Source organism: Crinia signifera, chromosome 6 (assembly GCF_055691185.1).
Source record: "Crinia signifera chromosome 6, ASM5569118v1, whole genome shotgun sequence".
NCBI lineage: Eukaryota > Metazoa > Chordata > Amphibia > Anura > Myobatrachidae > Crinia > Crinia signifera.
The window spans coordinates 171,290,004-171,310,823 of record NC_139222.1 but is presented as its reverse complement, the minus strand read 5'-3'; the positions used below and the strand labels follow the sequence as shown (position 1 = coordinate 171,310,823).

Here is a 20,820-nt window from a genome sequence, read left to right as displayed (position 1 = left end):
TGTCTTGGCGATTTTCCCTGGGCTGGACAGCTTTCCACAGTAGGACGCTATGGAAAGCCGTCCACTCCGCCGCTCTTCTGCTGGTAATACCAGAAGTTGAGTGGCTGGGCTAGCGACTATGCAGGAGCACGCATAAGCGCTCACCACTGCCCCGTATACACTGGGCGGCTTTTGCGCTGAAAGCAACTCAGATGAGTAAACAGCGCTGCTTTCAGCATGTATGTGCCTTTAGTGCACTGTTCTTACCCATTTGTTTTTAATTAGAAATAATTTTCTTTATCATAAACTGTACAACTGTATAGTACCTTTTTGTATTGATCTGTACAGTGTGTATTGGGTAGCTGCTGATAAATGCAGCTAGAGATGTGCAGTATACACTATCCTCTTTGGAGGATCATGTTATGTGATCAGTCTGCCTATAATGTGCAAGCTGGGAATTTCTGCAGTGCGCAAGGAGAAAGCCTGTTTCCTTCCGATCTGTGCACTCTGCAGCATCTCGTATGGCCTCAGATATTATTTCACTTGTGTGGTAGCTGGAACACTTCTCAGCTATTACCACTATTAAAGTGTTAATAGCTGCTCTGCCCCAAGTCCAATGAGTTACACTGACTATCTTTCACAGACCAGTCACCTGTGCATACTGCTGCATTACTCCTACAGGTCCTCTATCAGAGGTAGAGAAAAAAGATCAATGAGAACCTAAGGATTAAGTTGAGGTCCTGGCTTTTTAGGGACAGGGAATACATAAAGCCATGAAGACCTATAAAAAGGTGTTCTAATTTTGGGCCAACAGTAAAACATTCAGACATTCCATGTATCCCGCACGATACGGAAGCGGGACAAGGGATCTACAGCAAAAAGATAGACAACCATTAGTTCGACAAGCAAAAAGGTCAACATGCATAAATGTCGACACTACCATTAGGTCGACAGTGTCTAGGTCTGGGGTAGCCAACTCCAGTCCTCGAGAGCTAGCAACAGTTAATGCAGTGGTAGCCAACCCTAGCCCTCGAGAACTACCAACAGTGCACATTTTCCAGACAACCTAGCTGCTGCACAGCTGCACTCATTAATCACTGACACATTTTAAAAGATCCACAGATGGAGCTAATTAGCTCACTTGTGATTCTGGGGCAGATGTATCATAGCAGCGCTTATCGCGCCGCTATGATACTTCCTGCTTCGCCTCAATAGCGAGGCGAAGCAGGAAGAGGCATCGACAAGATGTATTAACATCTTGTCTGCCGAAGCGGGGGAGCGTTAACTCCCCCCTCCAGCGATGTCCCTTTCTGGAGATAGCGCATCAGTTAATACTGATGCGCTATCTCCTGTACCCCGGCCGGCCGCACTGGGCATGCGCGGGATCTCGCTGTTCACGCGAGATCCCCAGCGCAGCCCAGACCTAACAGCAGGGACAGCGCTGTCCCTGCTGTTTAGATAGGGCTTCGCCAGCCTGATGCTGGCGAAGCCAAACCCGGCTTCGTGCGGAACGGTCAGCGATGCTGACCGTTCATACATTCGGACTGCTATCATTTTGATAGCAGCGCCGATATGGACAGGGGAGCATAGCGCCCCTGTCCATTACCGCATCCCGGCTCCTTCATACATGGGGGAGAAGCGGTATCAGTGCACATAACGTGCGCTGATACCCTTCTCCCCCATAACGACGGATCATACATCTGCCCCTCTGAGGAGACCTGCAAAACATGCACTGTTGGTAGCTCTCGAGGACTAGGGTTGGCTACCCCAGAGTTAATGTTTTCCAGATCTCCTCACAGAATCACAAGTGAAGTAATTAGCTCCACCTGTGGGTCTATTAAATGTGTTAATCAGTAAGGAATGCACCTGTGCACCTGCCAGGTGAGCTGGAAAATGTGAGGACCGTAGTTGGCTACCACTGGTCTAGGCCGACAGCCGAAAGGTCGACATGGGGTTTTTCACTGTTTTTTTTTTTACCCAAATGTCGACATGGACACAGTTTGCAGTGAACCGCAGACCCTCGCATCGCTCGTAATGCTTCGGGCACACTTTCATTCTCACACCTCGCCCCAAGTGGATGGTAGGGCATGAAAGCCTGTCGGCACATGTCTGCTCAAAAAAGTGAAAAACCCATGTCGACCTTTTTGCATGTCGACCTAATGGTTGTCTATCTTTTTGCTGTAGACAAATAGTCTGGATACCGCATGATACACTCCAGGGGATACGGTTCCTACAGTAGGTCGACACTGTGAAGATCGACCGCTAAAGTAAGACAGGGCTGATCTCAGCACATGAAATAGGTAGACAATAGGAATTTCATACCATACCATTCACTAGGGTGCAGAGGAAGAATATAATAGTGGTCCGAGGACAGCGGTACACTGATACAGTGTCCATGTTGATTTGCGTAGAAATTCAGGGTGAAAAACTAGTGTCGACTGTCTGCCTTCCCATTGTCGACCTAATTCTTGTGTTGACCATAGCCATGTCTGCCTAAGCAGACTGATTTGGATAGTTGATGTGTACCATCCTGATAAAGCCATCAATCCTGATCAGAAGTGGCCAGATGTAATACTGGTGTGAGGAAGGGGCTGCTGACTACTTTATCATCAGCCAAGCTGCACTATTTAGGCAGTCAGAATGTAAAACTACTGTATCAATTCATTTTGGCTACTTCAATGTACAGATTCACTTAGGAAAACAACATTTACCTAGTATGGGGTTGTCCGAAAGTCACTCATTGGACCTGATTAGGTATAATACCCCATTTTACACCCAAATCCCAGATCCGACCCAGTATTTTGGAACACGGTTCCAAGCCAAGTCAGATCCGAGATTTGCACCGTTTACACTGCGGTGCCGACCCGCAATGTAAACCGGGCCGGCGCTTGGAGATGACATTATTTCCAAGAGCCGGGACCACCGATCGTCACGCTGGGGCAAGCCCAGCACCAAGGTAAGCTGCTGAGCTGCCCCCAGCCTTCATCCACGAAGTGAATGGATGCTGCACACAGGCATCCATTCCCCTCCTCCCATTCCTGTCTGCAGAGGAGCCTGTGTTTGTCCCCTGGCCAACCTCCATGTCGACTGCAAAACGCTGCAGTCCGGAGGTTGGGCTTCCCCCATTACTGTAAACGGGAGCCGGGTCAGACTACCCGGTGTACCCGTTTTACACTGCCCATGTTCTACCCTGGTCAGGACCCTGGGTTGAAGTCCCCAGTAAAGGGACATGGGTTAACCCCTTTTACACCTCCACTGACTTGGGTCCACGAGGGAAAGACCTGGGTTTTGCGGCAGTGTAAAAGGGGTATTAGTGGCAATCTTACCCAATGCAGTATTTATGTTTTTTTTTTATTACTGCCTGGTGCCTTATACAGGACAAGGAGATGTGTGTTCTGCCTGGGGAAGAGCTGAGGTATGTATGACAGCAACACTGCGCACCAGATAAAGGTTGTACGCTCTTCCAGGAAAGGCAGAAGTGTTGTGTAAACTCCCTGTTACATCATCTCTAGTCTTCCCTTTGCCAGAGCACTCTGCAGTATATTTATTTATTTACAGTTCTTACTGTATATAGCCTTGTATATGTGATACTATACAGATTTATAGCTTGATTCACCCTTTCAGTCAAGGACGCAACAGAAATAATACACATCACAGTGATGATTTACATAGATGTGAGCAACATTTTCTGCAGCAATGTACATGGCAAAACATGGACTATAAAGTGTCTTTATAAGGTGCCATGCAGGTTGCATAATGCATTATATGTGTAGGTCCTGTAACTACAATATAGAAAATGCTGTAGACTCTTCGAATAGACCTGACCAACAGGAAATATATTCCAGAGGTCTTGTGTGAGGGCACTGGGCCAAACTTTTTGCAGCCATGAGTGCAGGGACTTTGTGTGTGTGACATTTTATAAAATATATTATATACACACACATACACGTGTATTTCTCAGCACTCAATTAAAAGAAAGTAGTAATTTCCCTGGTGACTTGTGCACAAAGGGTTAAATACAGAAGTAAAGGGCACAGGACATAACCCTGGGCACTAAAGAATTGAAAGAAATCAAACTTAAAGTGCCCATACACGGTACATTGCTGGGTGTGATGAGATGCGTTGCTGCCGTCGCATCTCATCGCACAGCTCAAAAAGTATGTGCTGCACATACTTTGTACTAGAACTCATCTAATTGCATTGCAAAACCTATGCGATGTGATTTTGTATACAATAATTGTACCGTGTATGGGCACCTATTGTCAGGGATCAGCTACATTGTGTAGACCAGGGGTTCCCAAACTTTTTTGAATCAAGGCACCCCGAAGCATCAGAAATGATTTTGTGGCACCCCTAGGCTAAAGGTTTCACATTGAGAAAGTCAGAAACAAATATTAAGTTAAATAAATTGTGTTTATATCTCATCCTTAGGATCAGTTATGTGGTAATGGACAACATTTACTTCTGTTTGTCCATAATTTAACTATTATATTGGACATAAATAACTTGAATTGGTCCTGGACCACCAACCCAGGGCACCCCTGCAAGTCCCCCAAGGCACCCCAGGGTGCCACGGCACACAGTTTGGGAACCACTGGTGTAGACAGAAAGCCTAGTATACTACAACCAGTAGAAGCAGAATCACCCATGCAGGCACTGGCTATGAGGATACCATAATGCTGGATATGCTTTTTCAAATATACACTTTTAGGCTGGGTATACACCACCACCACCACCACGCTCATGAAACTATTTCTCTTGAAATTCCTGGGAGCTCCTGGGCAGTCCCAGGCTCATGGGGTTTTTTTTTTAAACGTGCATTTGTGTCAAACAATCATAATCTGTAACTACGTAATCTGTAGTTAAGGTGCCCGTACACTACTGCGATGTCTCGCAGCAGTATACGGACGCCCGATAACCCTGCGAGCCGCCAGGTACATTCCCGGCGGCAGGAACGCATGCGGTCACAATTTGTTGTGATAGATCGCATGCGTCCCTGCTTCCCGCCAGTCTCACCGCTAGGAGGGAGGTCCCAGGACAGGTGGTTGGACGGGCAGAAGGTCCAACCACCTGGTTGGGTCTGCACATCGGACCCGACGGTATGTCAGGGACAGCCTATTTGGTCCGATTTAATGGCCTGATTGGTTGCAATCGGACCAAATCGGCGTGTATGGGGGCCTTAAGACAGTCAAATCCGATGCATCACGATGGATTGGCAATACAAACACACAAAATCTGGTACCCAATCGCAGGTTGGATTGAGAAATCTTTACTGCAGTTTATATATATATATATATACACACACACACGACATGGAACGCGAATGATGTACACTTTAAACGGATGCCATGTGATTAGCTAGTGGCTGCTGTCCCCACCTAGCAGAATGTCGGGCTCCCATATACCAGTCCAGCGTCCCGCACCGGCACCGCTGCAGAAGGGCGCTCCTGTGCTGCGGATAACACGGGCAGCAGCAGGGGAAGAAGCAAACAGCGCATTTTGCTTTTCGAATCTCCCGCGTTGTATTAAATATAGAAATAATAAATGTGCTCCAGATGATACAATAATGCGCTATATGCATCCATTAATGTAAGGTTCCCACGGATTTCCCTAGTATGTGGCATGTTTGTAGGTAAGTAGCGAGAGCCCACTCCTCCGGGGCATACATACTCACTGTGCCCCTCGGGGTGGTGGTGGTGGAGGTGCTGCTGGTCAGCCTGGCAGCATGGTTCTCAGGTGCCCCATGTCAACTCTCCGATCAGCACTCTGCCTGATTCTGACTTTATATATATACCGGCTTTAGCCGGTCTGGTCGGGAGCGTGCATGAATGTGACGGTGCTGCGCCTCCCTGCCATTTAACCCTGCAGTAGCCGGCTGTTTGTGAGTTAAGTCGTCAGTACTACCATTAACCCCTGCAGTGCTGCGAGTCACACGAGTGGTGTCAGACCAAGGAAGTTCTGTCATGTTGCATGGTGCCTCGAAGAGTGTGCACATGGTGTGATCCATGGCAGGGGGTGTTAATGAACTTGCCTTCTTCATATCTTCCTGAGCGCTACTTCGCTAGATTGCAAGCTCTTGGGACTAGCCGGGCACAGTGGCATGGCAATGTAGGGCATGTGAGGTGAGCCGACACCTGCTGGTACTCGGCGGAACTGCAGTGCAGTCGCACCTTTTATTCGGGCTAATCCTGTCTGTGTAGTTGTGTGTGATGTGGAGTTATACTACTGTACTGTCCCAGTCACAGCTAATATTTCTCAGTGAGACTGACTGTGTGAGCAAGGTGGTGTAGCCGGAGGTTTGCAGGTTGATGATTACACCTTGTTGTCCTAAGAATTATTGCTATTTGGAAATGATGCTAAATCTGATTATACCGCTACACTGTAAGCGCATGTGACACCGTCTGATTTTAATACTCTCCTCTGCAGTGCAAGCTCCTCGGAACAGTGCACTGCCTGTCACCCGCACTTGCATCACATTCACATATACAATGAGAGTACAGTCTTGCTGTACTGTACTATATCACATATTGCAAAACAGACTAATGGCACCTGTTATTCTCTGTTACATTATTATTATAATAAGGAGGCTTGATACATCATATATGTTTATTCACGATACTGCGGGCGCCATTGTCATTAACCCCTGCTACTACCAGACGTGTTGCATCAAGGGTTAACGCGCGCCCCCGGGAGCGGGCAGTGCGGGGCCGCGCCCCAGCGCGCTGCACACAGTCCGGGTAGAACAGGTTTCTGCCAGTTATGGGAGGGGGAGGGGGAGGCTGCAAGTGATAAGACACCGGCAGCAGCTTCCTTCCTCCCCAGTCACCTCCAGCCGCCTCCGCTGCATCATTCATAAGGCGCAGGACTACTGTATGGCGCGGCACACATAGCTGTGCCTGCGTCAGCACTCAGCAGTGGTACGGTGTACATCTGCCACTGTGCCGCATTATCCCCCCCCCCGCTGCCTGTGTTATGTTTGGGGTCACCACCCCAGCCATTCCAATCCCCTCATTTTGCTCAGACCGTCCAGTGTTTAAAACTATATTTGAATTATCGGTTCAGCAGCAATGCAATGGTCAACAGTCTTCTCATCTTCGTTAATGATTAAAGATGTGTTTTTAAAATGTGTTTACAGAAAAATTGTTTTATAATCCTATTCTTTTACCTCCATTGCAGAAAAACATTTTTTTAATATATATATATATATATATATATATATATATATATATATATATATATACATATACTGCATGAAATAATTTAAGAACATAGCCATAATGTAAATACAAGACCTACAGACTATTAAGTATATTTACGAAGTATTACTAATATAAAGTGGTGGATTTTGTTTAAACAAGATTTTTACAGAATCTACTTGCCAGATTTAAAAAGGCAATAATGTATAATTCAAAACCAGGCTGTTTTTTATTTATTTACTATTACTGTCACTTTAAACAGGCAAATAGTAAAAAATGTGTGTTGAAATGTTATGCTTAATAAATATACCCATTATGCGTACACACGGAGCAATATGATCGCTGGCAATATATTGCTCAGTGTCCCGTTTATAAATAAAGGATAATGACAAGTTCCTGTGTCAAAGACCACCTGGATTTAGGATTTACAGCTTGGTATTTTTGTCAGAAATTTGACATAAGCTGCCCACACACGGCCCGATACGGGCGTGCATTGTGGGCTTAAATAGCACAGATCACATTGCATTGCATGTGCATGCGTTGTGCATGCAATGCGATGCAATGTGATGAGAACTAAGTACAAAAAGTATGTGCAAGCACATACTTTTTGTACTGTGCGATGAGGTGCCGCGAGAGCGCGCACCTCAAAGCACAGAACGGACAGCCCGCATCGGGACGTGTATGGGCAGCTATAGTTTATATTTACCATGTAGCATCCAAGGAGACAAAGGTATGTACACACTGGCTATAAATCGCTGGCAATATGGTTGCTTGGAGTGTGCACCGGCGATAAATCGCCAGGTGTGCGCTTCCGTTTTCAGCCCCCTAATGGTCGCTGGTCGGAGGAACATACTACTCCAACCAGCGACTTCCCCTGCCTCTTCTCCCGGCAGTGTGTAATTTTCATCAGCGACCAGAGACAACGGAAGCGCACACCTGGCGATTATCGCCAGTGCACACTCCAATCGCTGGCAATATGGTCGCTAAGCGACCATATTGCCAGCGATTTATAGCCAGTGTGTACGTACCTTTTGTCTCCTTGGATGCTACATGGGAAATATAAACCATGTCAAATTTCTGACATAAATACCAAGCTGTAAATCCTGAATCCAGGTGGTCTTTGACACAGGAACTTGTCATTATCCTTTATTTATATGTACATAAACAAATAAACAAATGAACAAATAAAACAATTAGAGTACTAAATGGGCAGTATCCAATAAGCCTGGTTCTTCAGAATAAAACCAAGCAAGTATATGGTATATAAATATTGCTGCATCATGAGACAGGACACTGAAATATGTTAGCCAGGCTCTCCGCTCATGTGCTTTTCCTTCTTTTACTTAAACCATCTTTGATGGCACCAAATCCTGTGGTTTTCTGCCACGCTGATACTTATTCCAGATTCCTCTGCTGATTTATTTTATTTATTAACCGTTTCTTATATAGGGCATACATTTTCCGCAGCGCTTTACAGAGAGAATCTTTGAACATTCACATCAGTCCCTTCCCCAGTGGAGCTTACAATCTATATTCCCTACCACATATACACGCACACAGACATTCTAGGGTTCATTTATTTTTTATTTTTTTGGAGCCAGTTAGCCTACCTGTATATTTTTGGATTGTGGGAGGAAACCAGAGTACCCGTAGGAAACCCACACAAGTACGGGGAGAATATACAAACTACGCACAGTTATGGTGGTATTGAACCCATGACCTCAGCGCTGTGAGGCAGTAATGCTAACCATTACACCTATGTGTATGCAACCCGTACTTATCCTCTATTGCTGGGGTAGCCAACTCCAGTCCTCGAGAGCTACCAACAGTTAATGTTTTCCAGATCTCCTCACAGAATAATAAGTGAAGTAATTAGCTCCACATTTTAAAATGTGTTAGTGAGTAATGAGTGCACCTGTGCAGCAGCTAGGCTGTCTGGAAAATGTGAACTGTTGGTAGCTCTCGAGGACTGGAGGTGGCTACCACTGCTCTATTGTAAGTCACTGTTTTGCTTAGGCGTTTATGTACTATGTAATTGGGCGCTGAAGATTCCTTGTGGCTCCATATAAATAAAGGATAATGATAATAATCAGGGTGGCAGAAACTGAGGGTTATCCACCCTTGTGGAAAGTATGGAGTACAAGGTAGTCTAAATAAGAGAAGGGCACATGAGGGGCGAGGGCCCTGCTCCTGAGAGCTTACGTTCTAAAGGGGCGGGGCACTTTTCCACTCAGGGGTTGCTCTGTCCTACTGGAGGTTGGGAGCCTTTAATCACTGATACTCTGCAAAGCAGCAGGTGAATTCTGAATAGATGCTGTGCCCCGTACACAAGGGGCGATTTCAGCCAAAATAGCAGGGGACCATATCCCCATGCATACAGGGTGCCGGTCGACGAGAGAACACTCCTGCAACCAGTCCTGCAGAGTGACTCATTTCTACCCGCGACCATTGCTGGTCGCTGAAGAAAACTGGACACATTTAGCAATTTGGTTGCTCGCTCCATGTGTACAGATCTTAAAGGTGCAGGGAAGTGAACTGGGACTGCTTGGGAAGGGGGGCATAATGCAAGGCCACAACCACCCACCATAGGTAATCAGACACCTGAGGCCAAGTCCCTTTTTCAGACTCACATGGCGGTCCTGACTTCCATTCTTAACATGTTGGGAAGAATGTAGATGGGGTAGAAGTGAGCAAGTTGAAGGTTAGGATGTGAGTTTGATGAAGAAGTGGGTCTTGAGAGCGTGTTTAAAATTTTGTGCAGTCACATGAGCACATTGCAGCTTGGCCTTTGCCATCACATCTCTTTCTACTGACACTTTGGGACTCGTGTAGAGTTTGATTAATTTTGTGCCACATACTGTATGTAGGCATAAAATTGTATTGTAAAAATGTGAACCATACAGTACTTGTGTATCTGAAGAGATTTTCACCTCAAAACATAAATCCTGTCCATAATCTGCATCCTGACCATCAAAAGCCAGACAAATCTTGGTAAGTATTTTAACCCCAACCTTCCCTCCCCACAGCCCAACCCTCCCGTACTTACCGTCTGAATCCCTCTGCCGGGATTCTGATCGCATTGCATATAAATGCTGTTAATTTTGTATAAAATTACCTTCCTGACTCCTAGCGGACAAATCGGTAAGTATTTATAAAGTTGGCGATAAATACCGCCAGCCGTTAATACACACCAGCGGTTCCTGTGAACCTAATGTTTCATGTTATGGCGTTTAATTCTCAGTGGGCAAATACTATTAGCTGCGGCGAGGTAAGCCTCGCTTTCAGTAATAGTGCTGGCTCAATGAGAAAAACAACTCTTGATTAGTGATGGCACACACACAGTGCTCCTAGGACAGTATATAATGGCTATGGGCCTATACACTTTTATAACGCCCAGAAATAAGGATTTTAATCCTTATTGTCCCCAAAAACGTAGCTACCCCTTAAGCAATTCTGCACCTTCAGCTCAATTTCTAAAATATGGAATAAATGAGTCCACAACAATATTGTTAGTGTAAGAAAGGTATTATTTAGGACAATAAGCCATTAAAACTTACACAAATAAAAATACACAATATTACAGTATTATTACAGTATAATGACCGCTACAGGCAGCGGGATTAACACTAAATGAAAACAGAGGCACAAGCTTATACAGAGAAACACGTAAGACCATACCTGTGAGATATACAATAGTTACCAGATTTGTAGACGCTGCGCTCTTGACCAAGACTTCTGTTATCAGAACTGATAACAGGTGTGTTTCTACAGAGCCATGCATCCTATTTTATAGGGTTTGGATAATGGGCTCATGGGGAGCTAGGGTTGGCTGTTGCTGTCACATGCTCCTCACTCTAATTGGTTGAAGGAAAACAGGGAGTGATTGAGGTAGACTCTCCCATCTGGTCCACCTTCCTGATCTCAGCACATATTTTAACTTAAAACCTTAATATTTACATATATCTTCAGGGCTTTCATAATATCTAAAATATGATCTCTTATAAAATAAGACCAGAACTGTCAATCTGTGAGTGTGTGTATAATGCTGGGTGGGGTCATGCACACACTCACGGAGTGACCCAGGCCAGAGACAACAGCCCATTACAGCAGGCAGAGCAGGGACATACTGGAATTACACCAGGCCGCCACACACCCAGCCTTACAAAAGGCACTTTTCACATCCCAGAAGCAGGGGTGCTGCCTGACCTCAACAAATGGACGCCCGTGACTCCACCAACCCATAGCACATCAAAACTCTATGCCACTACCCACAGTCCTACAACCCGCTTCCCACAGTTGCTGTGCTGGCAGGGGAGGGACTCCGTGCTGCAGCGCCAGGGAAGCCACGGCACTGCCCCCATCCCTGCAACAATGACACCGGCAGCCCATGCTCGCTGCGCGTCCAGCCTTGGCGTGGTGACGTCGCCTCGCTGCTGCTCCAGATCCGGCCCACCTCCCGATGGTAGAGACTCCGCTTATAAATGCAGCTGTGCTGAGTGCACAAAATGTGAGTGCAGGGGACCCGCCCGGCGTGTTATAGCATGTCTGTCTATCCTCCTGCACCCACCCGCCATTGTCTCCTTGTGTGTGACAGAGAGAGAGAGAGGAGCGGTCGGTCCACGCACGGTGGTTTATTCTGTGGACTCTGCATTGCTCGCTGCATTCTTGCCCTCCCTGTCAAGGGGAGGCCCCGGACACTCACTACACCGTGGTTGCCAGGGGAGTCCGGGGCTTGTGTAAAGCACCACACCCCTCTCTGGCAATTTGTTGGGGGGCAGCTTAAATGTAGTAATGTAATAATATTATTATTATTATTATTAGCAGTTTCTTATATAGCGCACACAGATTCCGCAGCGCTTTACAGAGAATATTTGACCATTCACATCAGTAATAACTATAATACTGCTGTGACACAGTCTGCCAATGGCACCCCTACCACAGGATGGATCTCAACAACCCCTGCACCTGCTCCTCCAGCTCTGACATGCCCCTACCACACCTGCCGCAACACCGCACCTTCCCCACCAACCGTACCCCCGGACTCCCTCCCGCACCCTCAGCAGCACCTCACCCACCCCTAGCACACTCGCACACGCCTCTCCCTCCACACTTGCCCACCCTGCACCAGAGCCAAAGACACCTGCAGTACCCCCGCATGCGCCACCCCTCCACACACACGCTCCTCCCCAAACTATGGTACCACTGCACCCACCCCCCAACCGCACCTACTATGCCCACACGTGCATCACACCCTGCAACTGCCCCTCACCCACCTACAACACCACCACACATGCACCACCCACAGGACCCTCTGCACCCTCCCCCCATCTACAGCACCCCCACAACTGTAAATCCACACCTGCCCCTCCCACAGCACCAACCGCACCCGTGTTACTAATGCACCCACCCATGGCACCCCTGCACCTGGTTCTCCTCAACCCACAGTCCTCCCGCACCCAGCCAGACCAACAAAGCTAACGACTATCACCCAACCCCACTACCCATGCACTCATACCTCCCCTACAACACCACCATCGATCCCCCACCTATGCCCCCCACCCCACAACTGCCCCTCACTCAACCAGTGCACACCCACACGGAACAAACCCGCACCTGCAACACCACCACCCACAGTATCCCCGAACCCGCCACTCTCCCACTGACAACACCCGCAATCAACCTCCCCAACCCACCACACCCTTGTACTCAACCCTCACCCACCCGCACACCCACCTGCCACACCACTACCACCCCCAGCATACCCACATCCGAAAACCGCACACCCTCCCCTCCTGCACACTCTCCCCTCCCACACAAAACCTGTGGAGCAATAAAGTCCTCCACAGGTTAAGGGGGCGGAGCCCCTTACGCTGGTGTGAAGAGCCCCCATAGGGCCTAGTACTCCTATATTGACACTGCTTATTATTTGAGTAGTTTAATACTACAAATGAAGCATTTACATCATGTTATAATGGAGTTTTTCTACATATCCTATTAAATTCAAATATACCTCGAATTTTTATACTAACCTAAAATATATTTGTGGAAATTGAATAGCTTCTATGATCATTACAAATATATGTTTTATATTAAAAACCATATGAGTGTATTTTTCATGGGAATTCTTGTTAGACAATAGAGTGGCACTACGGTTTGCTGTGGTTATTCCCAGACAGCCTAATCAAAGAGTTTCGTTTACATTTTACGGTGAATTTCAATTTATTCGTACCAGGTGAGGTTAATTGGACGCCGTGGGACTATCGGGGGGACCAGGTAAAAATAAATAAATCCAAAGACCGTAAAAATCCCTTATCCGAAATGCTCGTGGTCCTGAGGATTTCGGATAAGGGATGCTCAACCTGTAGTTACATTACGCTGAACTCAGTGTAATGGGATTAATTGTCTTACTTCAGGATAGTATTGATCATTTTAATTATAAATACAAGTTTCCATAAAATATGTAATGAAATGGCTGATACATGTGGTGTTTAATGCTTATTCACTCCAATGGGACTCCTTTTACATGGAGTAGTCTATATGGGAATTCTAAATCCGCATCAATGGTCATAACTTACTATAATAAGGTCCGGCTACTAATGAATGAGGTTCTATCAGCTGGAGGGTTAAATATACACACAGACATTTAGAGGTAATATACTAAAGCTTATTCAAAAGAAAAAGGTAATGTTTCCCATTGCAACCAATCAGATTCTGTCTATCTAGGATGCAATAGAGAAATGATAGTATGGACAACATCATCTTTTTTCATTTTTAGAAGCCTTAGTAAATTTAAGCTTTAGAATTCTCTAAATATTGGTGCTGTGTCAATGTTATATTGTATCTTTACTTTAATGCCAGCTACATACTAGCCGAGAGCTGTGGAAGAACAATATTGTCCATGCACGCTGGCCGACATCGTTCATGCTATCGGTCAGTGATGTCACCCGCACCCCGCTCCGTGCATGTATTTGCTCACTATTTTATCAGATTGAGCTGACGACGACCGTGCACATCGTTAACGATATTGACTGTTTATACTGGACGATATATACTTGATATCCAGCTTATAACAACCATCTTATCCTCGCTGGGGCCATATTAGGGAATATGAAAAGTTTAGAGGGCTGGACTCCTGGCACAACACACACACACACACCAGGGGAAGGGGGGATAAATACTAATTTAGATACAGATGCATAGCTGCTTGAGAATTCTTTATTCACTGGTATTGTGGGGTTGGTGCAAACGCCGTTGCTGAACATGTAGTTGTTGATAAAATAGGTAGAAATGACTGCATTTTCAGATGGAGTGGGGGGCGTTCTTGGCCCCTGGGGGAGCACATCCTTTAAGATATAGAGGCTAATTCAGTAGCCAATGCAGGAGTGTGAAAATCACGGTCAGTAGATTTTCAAACTTCTGTATGTTGGCAGCGCCTGCAGCATACATGTGCAGAGTTTAAAGTGTGATTGCATCCTGGAAGGATGCAATTGCAGTTTGAGGTACTTGTGTAGTTTCACGGCGCCACCGCACGCACAGTCTCTCAGGAAACTTGGCAGCTTGCTAGACTCTGTGTTTACTGAGCGCGTGCCGCTCTAGATGTAATGTACGTTATCAGCATAGCACTGGCAGCAGCAGCGCGCGCTGCTCAGAGATGACAGGGCATTGTGGTTCTGGTAGTTTCACAGTGGGCACACCGCTAACGAATGGGGTGTCCCAAATGCAGACGCTAAAATTTAGATGCTAAAGTGTCTGAATCTAGACTCCCTGCAAACCGCTAAGACGGGGGCACCTAAATTTAGACGCTAAAGCGTCTAGATTTAGTAGGGTGTAGGGGTACATAGGGGTGCACTGTGCAAAACACTCTTAAACCTGTTCACAATGACACTAGTCGACGTAACAGCTGTCGACCTTGTTAATTCCACTATCCACGCCACCCCGAAGCGTGGCGAGCGCACGTGGTACGCATCCGACTGACCTTTTCATACCCCACTATCCACGTCGGCGTGGAGTTGATTTTACAAAGTGTGGCGAGCGCAGCAAGGGGACGTGTATACCTGTGAAGTTATGCGCGTCCCCTCGCAGAGCTCGCCGCGCTTCGGGCTCGTGCTTTATAAAATCAACTCCACGCCAACGTGACTAGTGGGTGTATGAAAAGGACGGTCGGACGCGTACCGCAGGGCTCGCTGCGCTCGCCACGCTTCGGGGTGGCGTGGATAGTGGAATTAACAAGGTTGACAGCTGTTACGTCGACTAGTGTCATTGTGAACCGGTTTGAGAGTGTTTTGCACAGTGCACCCCTATGTACCCCTACACCCTACTAAATCTAGACGCTTTAGCGTCTAAATTTAGGTGCCCCCTTCTTAGCGGTTTACAGGGAGTGTAAATTCAGACGCTTTAGCGTCTAAATTTTAGCGTCTGCATTTGGGACACCCCGTTCGTTAGCGGTCTGACGGGGTGTCCATTGTGGAACTACAAGTACCACAATGACCTGTCAGCGCTGGGCAGCGCGCGCTGCTGCTGCCAGCACTATGCTGATAACGTACATTACATCTAGAGCGGCACGCGCTCAGTAAACACAGTCTGGCAAGCTGCCAAGTTTCATGAGAGAAACTACACAAGTACCCAGTTTGATGGATATTTGCGGGCAACAACATTTAGGGGGCACGGTCCAGACAATCCGTGATGTCATATGCAGCTGCTGCGCCTCAAAAAATGCAACTGCCTTTGCAGCCAGGCTGCAGAGGCAGGGGGCTCCCCTTATAGCTGCAACGCAATTGCAATTAAATTGAAATCGCGGGACAGGACTTAACATGCTGAAAGGCCTTGCTCTGTGCAGGGCAGGGTCCCCAGCATGCAAGACAAAGTGTGTACGCACTACACAATATACATGATAATATTGTTATTGTGCATTTCTTGTCACTTTCAACTGTCTATAATTGGTCCTACACACAGCGATTTCAGGGCATTTTCTAAGCATTCTGATTTAATTTGACTAGATCGCTTAGAAAATGCCCCTCCGTTTGTACGGGCCATAGCTATAGTGATGCCCACACGTCGCGATCACCCGGACTGCTGGATAAATCTAGAGAGATCGCCGGTGAGGACCAGTGTTCTCACCGGAGAACACTGGCCCTGACAGATTGCTCAGCACGCAGCGCTATGTGCTGAGCGATCTTGCTGTGCGATCTAGCATCGCTCCGCAAAATCTCTACATGTGTAAGCCCCATTGGTTGAAAATTTGTCTGAAAAGTACTGTATATATGAAGTAAGCCCATTTATTTATAACTGAAAATTAAAATGTGCTGTGGTCTGGGAAGGCGGATTATACATGATCTCACCTGTACATTTTCTAATGTGCCCTGTTCAATAAAAGTTATTCAGAATGTGCAGTTTCCTACAGTAATTATGTGATAATATTTTTAAACTTCTATATTATGTTTTGAGACATGTTGTTTTCACCATAGATAACCCAGATAATGCACTGCCGGGATATCTACTGTATCACTTTGTGTGTGTGTGTGTGTGTGTGTGTGTGTGTGTGTGTGTGTGTGTGTGTGTGTGTGTATTTCCTGGTTAAGTAGTTGTAAATATGCACAGAGAGTTCAAGGTCATGTACTGGTGTCTGATACAGTGGTATTTACCTGTAACATTAAACTCGCACACATCAGTTGATATATCTGTCTGCTAAATGTTCATTTCATAGAACGATCACTTATACCTCTTTAACATCGCTACGCTGGGTTGCTCATGGAGTAATGAAGAGGGGTCCATCCTGGGTGCTACATGGCTGAGTCCCATTTCAGACTGGGGATCCACCTGGCTTAATGCCGGGTTGGTGATGTCATAGCCAACGGGGACGGAGCTGACACTTGGATATGAGATCATCTCCTAGTGCTGGATATTCCTATGGTGCAAACAGGTGCCAGATAGCAACAACCCAGCTTATTTATAACCACTGCTTGATGGACCCGGCTTATTTCAGTTGGGTGCTTATCGCACTGCATAATATTCCAGGTTTCTGAGTGTTCACATGCAATAACTCTGTATATTTATATCAGTGTGGAAGGGGTATTAATATCTTTGCTTTAATCTAAGGGGGAGAATTCTTTAAGAAATAGCACGATGGGGGGAATTTAATTGTGCTCCAACCAGAGGCCCATTACCTCACAGTCTCCAGAGGTGCCGATAAAAATGTGAAAAAAAAAACCAGACTTTTAGACACCCAGAAGGCAACACAAGATGGGTTTAGCCCTTTCATTTTAAATGCTAATGGAAAACAACTGAATTACTCTGATAGATGCCGATTACTATAGACGGCCAGCAGGGGACGCATGGCACAATTGAATTCCCCCCATTGCATCCATAGAAATTGTAAGTATTTATTGTACCCCACAGAGATGAACAGGAAAATTAGTTGGTATGTGCAGCCATTGCCAAATTATGTCCCAAATGGCCCTGGAGATGACATTTCTGAAGGCCCTGTTGTGGATGTAGGCCGACAATTGGCTCTGTTGCATTAAGTATAGCTGCTACTTGTAATGTAACTAATATCCACCACTGCAACTCACAACTAGTTGAATGCCCAGGGACTCTTAGTCTTCTTACCAATTTCTGTGCCTAACCATTAATCTCATCTTCACCGTCCTTTCATAAAAATTCACTTAATCGTTCTTACACTATTATTAACCATTCACCATTACAATTATCCCAATCTTCAGAAACTAATGATATTATTTCCAGTAGCATCTCCCTCATCCTTCGACCCTCATGCACAAACTGTTGTTTCTATTCCTCTCCCCCCCCCCCCCCAGTTGATTTTGTTAATCCCAGCGTTTGATCAAGAGGGGCTGCCAGGAGGAGTTAGGGACCATGTGTGCTATGTCTGGGTTGCAGATACAGGCGGCACAGCCCTAATTTAACACTGGGGTAGATGTATGAAGCGGTGATAAGGTAGGAGAAGTGAGCCAGAGGAGAAGCGTCCCATGGCAACCAATCAGCAATGAAGGAACATTTATAATTTGCATTAATATAAAATTATACAGAGCAGTTGATTGGTTACCAAGGGCCACTTCTCCTCTGGCTCACTTCTCCCTTATCACTGCTTCATACATCTACCCCACAGACCGCAGAACATATTTTTAATAACAGTAAAAAAAACTCTATTAAAAATCCCGCAGGACGCTACAGAAGACATCCCTCCCTCTTTCTCTTCTAAGTGTGATCTGAACTTTACAGTCTACAGCTGATGCTCAGTGCAGAACTAAAAGCCCTGAATGCAGCCACCAAGCCTGCAGCGCTGGAAATAAAAGGGCGGAACCAATGTGATGTCACGCAATGCAAGAAGGGCTTGTGAAATCCGTCACTATGCTGCCACTATTAATACCCAGGGCCAATTTAGAAAGAATGAAGGTGTTCAACTGGGACGAGGAGGGCGAAGGCTCAGCAATATTTTTTCATGTCAGTCTTCAGTTATTGTCATGAGGCTTATTGTCATGAGGAGGCTTGGAGCTGCAGCTCCCCCACCCCTTTGTGCAGCCGAGCATCTCTTAGAATTCACTTTTATTTTTCCTTTATTTTTTTGTTTTTGTGTTGCACAAGATTAAAGAACAGGTCTTCATGTAAATTGGAAGAGTTGCCAGGCCTTTTCATGTGACATAATGTACCGTTTTTAAAATGCCTGCTTTTTTTTACTGTATCATTATATTGTTACCAAGTTCAAACATGTGTCCTCTTTTGACGTTTGAATCTATTCTGCAGCATGTTTACCATGGCATGCTCTTTGTATCATGTGATTGAGTGTCCCATACTGTACTATGCTTCCTGTGATTGAATGTTTACCTGCATAAGTGATTGAGTGTCTACATGTGCTAAATCATGAGTCATGTGATCTTATGGGTAAATTTACGAAACCTTCTACAAATAAAAAGGTGGTTTTGCCCATAGCAACCAATAAGATTCCATGTATCCTTTATCTGTTGCATTCTAGAAATGATAGACAGACTCTGGTTGCTGTGGGCAACATCACCTCTTTTTTAATTTTTAGATGCTTTAGTATTTGTATCCCTTAAGTCCCATAAACAATAGACCATATAGTAAAAGATATCGCTCAGAAGGTCCATTCTGAGCGATATATTTTACTAACTTGTCTAGTGTGTACACTCAATATCGTTAAAGACTCCCTCCCTCGTCTGTACATGTACAGACGGATGAGGTACTCGCTGACCCCCGAAGGCATTTTCGCCCAAAGTCCCTCAAGTGTTGCAACTCGGACCATAATACACTTGCCCTCTGGTCTTCAAGCTTGTTTTAAACACTGACTGACTATTTTTAAAGCAGGGCTTAGAATGATAATAATAATAATTAAAAAAAAAAACAATGCAATTTTTTTTTTCTTTCAAATTGTTTTATTTACAGTAATGTCTGTGTTTTTTTCTTTCCTACTAGCTGTTTTATCTGTATTTAATGAAGTTGTGAGAATGTGGCTACAATAGAGTTGACAAAACATTTATTTATAATTTTAAGGTATGGTCCACAAAATCAGATGAAGATTTGGGGAAAAATCCCCCTGCCTCCTGACTAGCTGACACGCTGCTCATTATACAAACGGAGTATTGTAAGCCAACATGAAGGTTAGTAGATGTATTGGACACTGCTACGCAAGACCCCAAGTGGTAATTGCAGATAATTGAATCTTCCTGTATCGTATCATTACTTATAACGTGACTTGCACATACATATTACTATACACTTATAGCACAATTGCAGGGACTGCAAGTAACTCACAAGTTTCAGGCTCCAGGTGGTGTTTCTCTAAATGTCCTTCCATTATATTATGAGCAAAGCTGTTTTCATGACTTTAAGCATATTGAGTCTCTCTCATTGCACCTGGACCAAGAACTATTTTTGCATAGAAACGTTCTAAATAAAATATTCTTCATCCACCTGGTGTCACCTTACAACGGAGCCGATGTGTTCTGTAGGCACATATATCCCATTAGCATGTATAATAGATTTTATCAGCTTGCGACACATCTGGTGCCTTAAGTCTCCCACATAATAACTGAACTGGCCTCTTTTGCATTGGCAGGTTCTGGCGTCCTGTCTCACCAAGGATCAGCCTGTTCTGAACAGCTAATTCCCTGCTAGGTGTGAGCAGATAATGTATCCCCATACTCCTCTAGTCTTCTATCTGGGCTATGTTTTTAAAAGTTAGAAAATGTAATGTGGCTTAATTTGTTTGGGCTCTACCATATCGTATGTACTAACTGTCACATGAATGTGGCTCTCTGATCTGAGGCCATTTCCTGTTCCAGGATGTCATTCTCATGAAATGTGAGGTTTGCAGAGATTGGTCATGGAAATTTCAGGGCAGGGAAAACGTATTTCTCATGGCTTCTCACATTGTCACAGTGTCTGCTTCGAACATTTCCTGAATCTACATGGGAATGTTTTCTGCTGTGTAATAGGCCTCTAAAGGGGGGGATTTAAGTGTTTTGTACACCGGTGGCCACTAGATAGCGCCCAAGTGTCCCTCTGTTAGGATTCTGACACTAGAGTTATGCTGTTCCATCATTTTGATAGGCTGGGAACTAGCATAGACTGTAAATACGGCCTCTAATTGTAGCTAATGATGTCGCAGGCTGCA

General features: G+C 45.5%; 2 protein-coding genes across 7 annotated transcripts in view; one reads left to right on the top strand and one right to left on the bottom strand.

Moving 5' to 3' along the window:
- SLC16A6 (solute carrier family 16 member 6) overlaps nt 1-5,807 on the bottom strand; it is a 28,912-nt gene extending 23,105 nt beyond the window's left edge. The window contains exon 1 of one of the 3 annotated variants that reach the window (XM_083148117.1): nt 5,654-5,807. Coding sequence is in view for 1 of the 3 variants with exons in the window: in XM_083148116.1 (XP_083004242.1) it covers nt 5,358-5,560 (203 nt within the window). In the remaining 2 variants the exon portion in view is untranslated. Of the gene's footprint in view, nt 1-5,357; nt 5,568-5,649 lie in introns of those variants that run through there. The other 2 variants (XM_083148118.1, XM_083148116.1) reach the window with 2 other exon arrangements.
- ARSG (arylsulfatase G) overlaps nt 1-20,820 on the top strand; it is an 85,573-nt gene that overhangs the window by 27,376 nt on the left and 37,377 nt on the right. For all 4 annotated transcript variants that reach the window (XM_083148122.1, XM_083148119.1, XM_083148121.1 and 1 more), the window contains one exon: nt 19,698-19,804. The gene's annotated coding sequence lies outside the window, so the exon portion shown is untranslated. The remainder of the gene's footprint in view (nt 1-19,697; nt 19,805-20,820) is intronic.